At 38.8% G+C, this 7,956-nt stretch overlaps 1 protein-coding gene across 3 annotated transcripts in view; it reads right to left on the bottom strand.

Annotated features, from left to right (window-relative positions):
• rabep1 (rabaptin, RAB GTPase binding effector protein 1) overlaps window positions 1-7,956 on the bottom strand; it is a 45,759-nt gene that overhangs the window by 26,441 nt on the left and 11,362 nt on the right. For all 3 annotated transcript variants that reach the window (XM_016490568.1, XM_016490569.1, XM_016490570.1), the window contains 2 exons: window positions 7,795-7,905; window positions 4,312-4,770 (listed from right to left, as the gene is read on the bottom strand). In XM_016490568.1, the coding sequence (XP_016346054.1) occupies window positions 4,312-4,770; window positions 7,795-7,905 (570 nt within the window). The remainder of the gene's footprint in view (window positions 1-4,311; window positions 4,771-7,794; window positions 7,906-7,956) is intronic.

Below are 7,956 nucleotides of genomic sequence, written 5' to 3'. Positions count from 1 at the left end.
TTTGATGCGTTGCAATACGGTAGGGCATTGTTTTGATGCTTACATCCGAAAAAAAAATCTTTTTTTTAATTTTTATTTATTTATTCCATTTTACATACATGCATATATATATACACACACATACATATATACAGTGGGTACGGTATATATATATACATATATATATATACATACATACATGTATATATATTTCTTTCTTGTCTCCCCCGACTCTAGAGTCAAATGTTGCCCATGGTAGCAGCAATTCAGCAGCAGCGTAGCAGATCTATTCCGCCAAGACAAAATACATTAACTTTGTCATATCCATCACTATGCTAAAATCTTCCTAGAGTTGTCATGATTGAAATAACTATAACTCATTTTAGATCACAACATACACTCACTAGCCACTTTTTTAGGTACACCATTTCAACTGCTTGTTAATTCAATATTCAAATAGCCAATCACATGGCAGCAACTCACATCTTAGACATGGTCAAGATGATCTGCTGAAGTTCAAACTCAGCATTAGAATGGGGAAGAAAGGTGATTTAAGAGACTTCGAACGTGGCATGATTTTTGTTGCTAGACGGGCTGGTCTGACCATTTCAGAAACTGCTGATCTGCTGGGATTTTCACATACAACCATCTCTAGCTTTTACAGAGAATGGTCTGAATAAATATCCAGTGAGCATCAGTTCTGTGGGTGAAAATACCTTGCAGATGCCAGAAGTCAGAGGAGAATGGCCAGACTGGTTGAACTGATAGAAAGGCAACAGTAACTCAAACAACCACTCGTTACAACTGAGGTAAGCAGAAGAGCATCTCTGAATGCATCTCTAAACATGTTGAACCTTGAAGCCGACGGGCTATAGCAGCAAAAGAACAGGAAACTGAAAAGGGTTGCCTAGTCTGATGAGTCTCGATTTCTGCTGCAACATTCGGATGGTAGGGTCAGAATTTGGCATAAACGACACGAAAGCATGGATCCATCCTGCCTTGTATCACCGACTCAGACTGATGGTGGTGTAATGGTGTGAGGGATATTTTCTTGGCACACTGTGGGCCCCATAATACCAATTAATCGTTGTTTAAATGCCTCAGCCTGCCCGAGTATTGTTGCAGACCATGTCCATCCCTTTATGACCACAATGTAACCATCTTGTTATGGCTACTTCCAGCAGGATAACATGCCATGTCACCTTCACCTTTCCTGGATTAAGTTTGGAGCGGTGAGGTACGAGGATGTATGCACATTCACATAAGGAAAGAGAGAGCGCGAGTGTGTTACACACACACACACACACACACACACAGTCTTTCTCCATACAACACTCAAACAGTGGCAAAGACACCTGAGAGCCAGCAGTTTGTTTGTTTTTTAAATGTCGTGATTTTGAACAGATGTAAACAATGGCAGGAGGCTTAAAAGTATAGACGTGATACCAGCTAAATTTAATTATTGTACTAAATCGCAGAAACGTAGTACTTTAGTCTGCTATTCCTCGCTCTGTGAAGTAATGTTAACGTGAGGGAGCAAACTAGTTGACGTTAGCTAGTTAATTAGCCATGTTATCTGCCTCGGTAGCAAGCCAAATAGTATTTATTTCAACACTGAAACAAACGGCGGGTGTTGATCTGTCTTGATCGGGGGTGAAAGAGGGAGAAATGAAGATGACACAGATATGTAGTTTATGTACGACCTGGAAGTATTTATTTAGCGATCGGCGCTAAAACGTCATCTGTACGGAACATCGTTGTGTACGGAACATGGTTAGCCTACGTTACCCGAAAAATTCCCATACGGCAGACTTCATCTTTTTCGACGGGGGAAAAAGTTCCAGGGATTCACCTCCTTCGGCCATCCTACACACAGGTGACTCTCACTAACTGCTCACACCAACCGGAGGGGGAGGGGTCGTGTGACTCGTTACGCTCTACACTGCACACAACCGAGGGAGTCCTGCACTTTCCGTCTTTGATGACACGTAAAAAAAACTGTGCATACCGCTGGAACGGTATAACGGAAAATTTTTGTGGTTTTGAAACTTCTGCAAACCGCGGTATACCTTGAAACCGGTTATCATCCAATGCCTAACCGTCATGTTGTTCAGAGACGCAAAACAGCGCTGTGGCTGTATTTGGAATTATTTTTTGTTGTCGAAATAGCGCAAAAACAGGAAATATGGTGTCTAAAACGTAAGTCTCCTAATTAACTTCTTGTTTATTGAACTGTTGTAAAAAATCCAATATCACATTTGTAATCATGGTCATTTTTGGAGAAAAAAAACGGACTCTTCATGTGAAATTGATTAACTATATGAAGTGGTATAAATATATACATTTTCTACCCCATGTCTTGCATTTGTGATCATTCTAAATGTATTTTAATAGACTGAATCATGCAGTGAAAGAACCACTCTAAATGAGTACACGCACTAGTCTAGACTTCACGTAATGTATGTGTGCACTAGTGATGCACGGATGAGCTAAAACGTCACCCGAATCCGCAGCTTCAAATAAATTAGCCACCCGCCAACCGCCCGCACCTGTATTTTTGTCTGATTTAGATAACCGCACCCGACCCGCACCCGATCGTCACATTAGGGTTCGTACGGTCATGAAAAACCTGGAAAAGTCATTGAACAGCAATTTCCAGGCCTAGAAAGTTTTGTAAAAAGAAATAAACTCAAAAAGTTTTTGAAAAGTCATGAAAATCTATTTCACAATTCTCTGTATAATAGAATTATGTTTAATCAGATCCTGAATTTCGTTGCGGGATTGCGCATACATCGCATTACTCATTCCCGCAGCTTTCGACTTTAAAATGAGGGAAATTACTGCAAAACCTTTATTCAATATAGCGTGTAGGTTAGATGAGTAAATAAATCCACACAAACCATCAGATGAAAACAGCGTGAGTGATTCAGCTGTACCGGGTATTCTCTCTTTGACTTTCATTTCACATCGACGCATCTAGAGCTGCTGCACGCTGCGATAGAAGACTTTAGCTCGCGTTTCGGGACAGTTGACAGAATTGTCAATTGCCTGATCGGTCATTGTTGCATCATCACAAAAATGTATTATTTTCACGTCTTAAGCCATTTGGTACTCGTGCTCTCCAGAGGCGTGTGCGCTCACAGTCACATCCAAAGCGCGTACTGCGAGTACCAAATTGAGAAAGTACTGTCGGGTTTGTCTTAAGTTAATGTAAACAGTTGCAAAATAAAACGCATGAGTATCAGTATTGGATCCGTGAAATAGGTCTTGTGACAGCAGCCTAATAAAGCTGTGCCGTCTTTTATTAATGTTAATCAAACAACAAAACTTACTGCTCTTGACTAAATAATGTTTTGTTGAATAACTTTTAATGTTAATTTACAGTTTATTCAATTTCTGTAGCCTATTTAAAACAAGTTCATAATTTAGAAAATGTAGTAATACTTGCATCATTAATGATTTATTTTATCCACCCGCGACCCATCCGCAAATAATCAGAATGCATTTTTTTATTACCCGACCCACCCGATCCGCGGAATATCCGCAGCGCCCGCGGATATAACCGCCATCCGCGCATCACTAGTGTGCACTCTGTAGGGGTGTTTTGAATGTTTTTTTGCAAAATACTTGATAATGTCAAATCGCACATCGTTAAAACAACAATTACAATATTATCGCAGACGATATATATCGCACACCCCTACTTCATTAATAAATCAGGTTATGATGTCAAAATATAATCATTTGCGTATCTGACTGAGTATTCCATACATTTGTCAGTTGTGATGTTAAATGAAGCTTGCAACTTGTCAGCAGGAAACTTACAGCTCATATATTACCCTCTCATGCAGTTATAATGCAGCGTTTTGACTGAACCACTTCTGCTGCACGAGAAGAGAACACACTCATCACTCAAAAGAGGGTCAAACCCTATATTAGCAAGGTGGCCAGTGAGTGTATTTTCACTAACAAGGCTACTGTTTGGCTGGGTTCAACAGTACAGAAAACAAAATAAAAGTCATCAAATACAGATAACACTTAGAAATAAAGGTAACACTTTAGTATAGCGGCCAATTCTCACTATTAACTAGTTGCTTATTAGCATTCCTATTATTAACATATTGGCTGTTTATTAGTGACCATATTCTACATCCCTAAACCTACCCAATACCTAAACTTAACAACTAACTTACTAACTATTGTCAAGCAGCAAATTATGAGTTTTGAGGCATAGTCATAGTTAATGGTTTGTTAATAGCGAGAACTGGATCTTAAAATAAATTGTGATCGAAATAAACAAAAACGCCCCCTAAAAAGCATCTACTATCTGACCTGTTGCTGCAGCAGATTCCACTCGCTCTCGCTGACCAGTCGGTAGCCAGACGGAGGCAGGTAAGCCGTATCAGCAGTATGAGAGATGCTGGACAGGAGTGATGCTGTTTCCTCCTGCTCTGGGGTCATGGCCTTAATGGCCTTCTCCTGGTCCTTGGTGAGGAGAAAGTGTCCTGGCTGGAGGGAGGATATGGAGGAGGTGTCCCTGCTGTCAAAGCCCCCACAGTCTGCCCCCACTAGAGGACCAAAGTCAGACTCGTCCAGCTGGCTGGCTGACTTGGCCTTGTTGTTGTGTCCTCCGAGCCCGTGAGTCTGTAGGGCCCCTCCTGAAGAACCCAGGCTGTCGGTGGACTGCACCCTCCGAAGCCCATCCTTATAAGGGTCAGAGCCGTCCGGGCGGCCCGGGGTGTCTGCATCCAGAGAGTGTAAAGAGCTGTGGATGCTCTGACTGAGGTGGGACTGAGATCAAAATTATGAGAAAACATGCTTAACATTTAAAGTAAAATTACAGTCAATATTGTAGATTTTAAGTTTAACTGAAATTCTATTTACAACCCAAAATGATGAACAGTTCTTTTTATAACACTATACAAACAATATTTCAGCACAGCATTCAGGTATAATTTCTGTCCAGTGATAAAAATGTATGGTATGACATGGAATGTAGTGAAATTTGGCAAAATATGGATGAATAAATCAAAGTTGGGCTGTACACTTTATCAAATCAAGATATAGACTGGTGTCTTTAAAATAATTTATAGTTTTTCAGCCTGGTTCTCATAAGAGCACCTGGAGATTTGGTTTGGTCCTCACACAGCACATACTGTGACCCATTAAATATAACAATAAAAAATAAATTTATAATAGTGATAATAATATTATTGCACTTTATGTATTTAGTTAAAAATATATATATATATAATAATAGAACAAAATAATAAAGTGTGATAATATTATTATTTAAAGTAAAAAGGGAGTATTAAATAAATATACAATTATTTTATAATGAACTTAAAATTAAAATGCTAATATGTACTTTTTTATAAATGAATTTTCATAATTTTTAATTTTTAAATTAGCAAGCTTTTATTTTGTCGGGTTGCCGGCAAGTAAGTATGTGCCTGCCAGGTTTAGCTCTGCCGACTGAAACATGTCGGTGAATGAAATGTGAAATGTCACAGTTTTGCATTGTGCTTTGAAATGACGGTGGATAGCCTAGATTTATGCTTTCAGTTAGAATAGAAATCTTATACAGTATTACAGTTTGTTGATCTAAAATGGTAATTTGGCTTTAAAGGGGTCATATGATGCTTTTTTAAAGATCATTATTTTGTGTATTTGGTGTAACAGAATATGTTGACATGCTTTAATGTTCAAAAAACACATTATTTTTCAAATACTGTACATTATTGTAGGTCCTCTATGCCCCGCCTCTCTCAAACGCTTCGTTTTCTACAAAGTCCCTCCTTCCGACAAGTGCAGTCTGCTCTGATTGCGTAAGTTCTTTCCGTTCCTGCACCTAAATCGTTTTTAATCACATTAAAATGCGAGCGCAGGAATCGTTAAGCAGAATTGAAATGCACGCGTCTTATCGAATACCCGGTTCTTGGAAATTTGGAACCGGTTCTAAAATGGAACCGGTTTTCGATACCCAACCCTAGTCACAGTAGAGAAGAAAAGACAGATCGCAACTTCCAGTTTCATGCCGACTTGATTAACTTAAAAAAAGCACAATGTATATAATAAGTGTAAATAGTTTAATTGTCTTCATAGCTCCATTGTAGAAGTTGTTAAGAAGACCGCAACTATTTTTATGAAGCTATAACACTACTAGACTATTTTCAAAAGCCTATTGAAATGTCTCCATTTTTGTCATCCTAATCTTAGCCTACGTGACAGTATCTTAATCTTGGCCTGTGTGACAGTAATGTCCATTAGTTTTAATTTACAGTGCAGTGCAAATGAAGGCATAAAACATTAATTTCATTTATCTTTTAATCAAATGAGAGTTAAACTCTATTTTTGGCAAACAAAGGGGTTTACTACTAAAATTAAAACATGGAAGAAATAGCATATTGTGTGATTATTCTTTTAAACAAAAGTTGTAATAATTGTAGTAGTAGTATTAGTAGTAGTAGCTAAACCAAACTTTTATTTTGATGGGTTGCCATGAGGACCTTTTAAGTTTCTGTAGCCTATGTATATGATATGACGATAGTTTTACTCAAATGAAACGGTCAAATGCTCATGAAGTAACTCTCAGAGCAGTTCTGGGGATGTTGTTCATGTATTTATGTCCTCATTCAGTGAGACACCACGAGCGTCACGCACTTCAGTATGTGTGTAGTATACAAAACCGCGTGTGTGCTATTCATATATACAGAGACACGCAGAACATGCAGGATTCATATTTAAATAGTCTTTTTGCGGCTTAATATTTACAGATACTAGTCCAAAGTACGAGTCGATTTAAGTGTACTGACCTACTTTTGATTAATTCATCCAAACTTTGACAAATTCCGTGACATTCCGCCTCATACAGTACATTCCATTTATATGACTGGATTCCGCGATTCCGTCAACGTTTTCCCCATCGCGGAAACCAAAAATAGATAATATTGAGGTGTTTTGCAACTTCAGTGTAGTGGATTGTGGTGTGAGAGTGCAAAACTTTCAGTGCCTTTAGCCTTCCTGATTGGTCGGACTCGTGACTCCCAACAAATCAGACGGGCGGTGGGCAGAGATTGCTCTAGGCCACAGAGTGGTGAGTTCCGACAGGCTGCATCAGAGCCAGATAGCGTGTTTCAAAATGTAATTATTTTATCGGCAAATAGGTTTTGAAAATGACCGATACCGATAATCATAAAAATGCTTAATATCGGCGTCGATAACCAGTCAGGCCGATAATCGGTCAACCCCTAGTAAGAAGCATCATCACCGGCACTGCACGTGAAAAATAATTTCCTGACTTAGAAAACGCACGTGAACTCAAATCGGAAAGCTCTAATAATACAAATCTTTGTAGTAACGCGAGTGTCCATGTTGTTTTCACATTCCGACTTAAGCACAACTCGGGAAATGAGAGCATCCGAGGAGCGCGTGAATGCAGTAATTACACTTGCTCTGATGGCAGCAGGTAGCCTTCCGTTAACTAAGCTAAACATGCTTAAATTAAAATGCCTAAAGCTAAACTTCCCTTGTATTCACATTTCTAAACCTGTTGCCCAACAAAAGAGAACATTATAACCTTTTTACTCCACAACCGGAACCGTTTTAAAAGTATCGATTTGGCACCGGTATCGAAAAAAAACCAAACGATACCCAACCCTAGCCAAAAATAAGGAATTATTACATTTTAATTACATTCCAAAGATTATTTAAATTCTTATTGTTCAATGCCTTTGATTGCAACCATTTTTGATAGTAATTTATATTAAATCATAAATCCATTAAAAAAAAAACACAGAATTACTGTAAAAATACCTCTTCTATGGAGAGTCCGAGCAGAGAGTCTTCCACTGCTTCTGCATGCTCCGTCCCATCATCCTCACTGGCCTCTTTAGCCTGGCTCAATCTTTCCTTCTCATCCTCTTCCTGACCAAATATTTGCATAAATTTACAGTAAAACTAACCAGATGTCATAGT

Source organism: Sinocyclocheilus anshuiensis, unplaced genomic scaffold (assembly GCF_001515605.1).
Source record: "Sinocyclocheilus anshuiensis isolate Anshui unplaced genomic scaffold, SAMN03320099.WGS_v1.1 scaffold246, whole genome shotgun sequence".
Taxonomy (NCBI): Eukaryota; Metazoa; Chordata; class Actinopteri; order Cypriniformes; family Cyprinidae; genus Sinocyclocheilus; species Sinocyclocheilus anshuiensis.
This window is presented reverse-complemented; position numbering and strand designations above follow the sequence as displayed.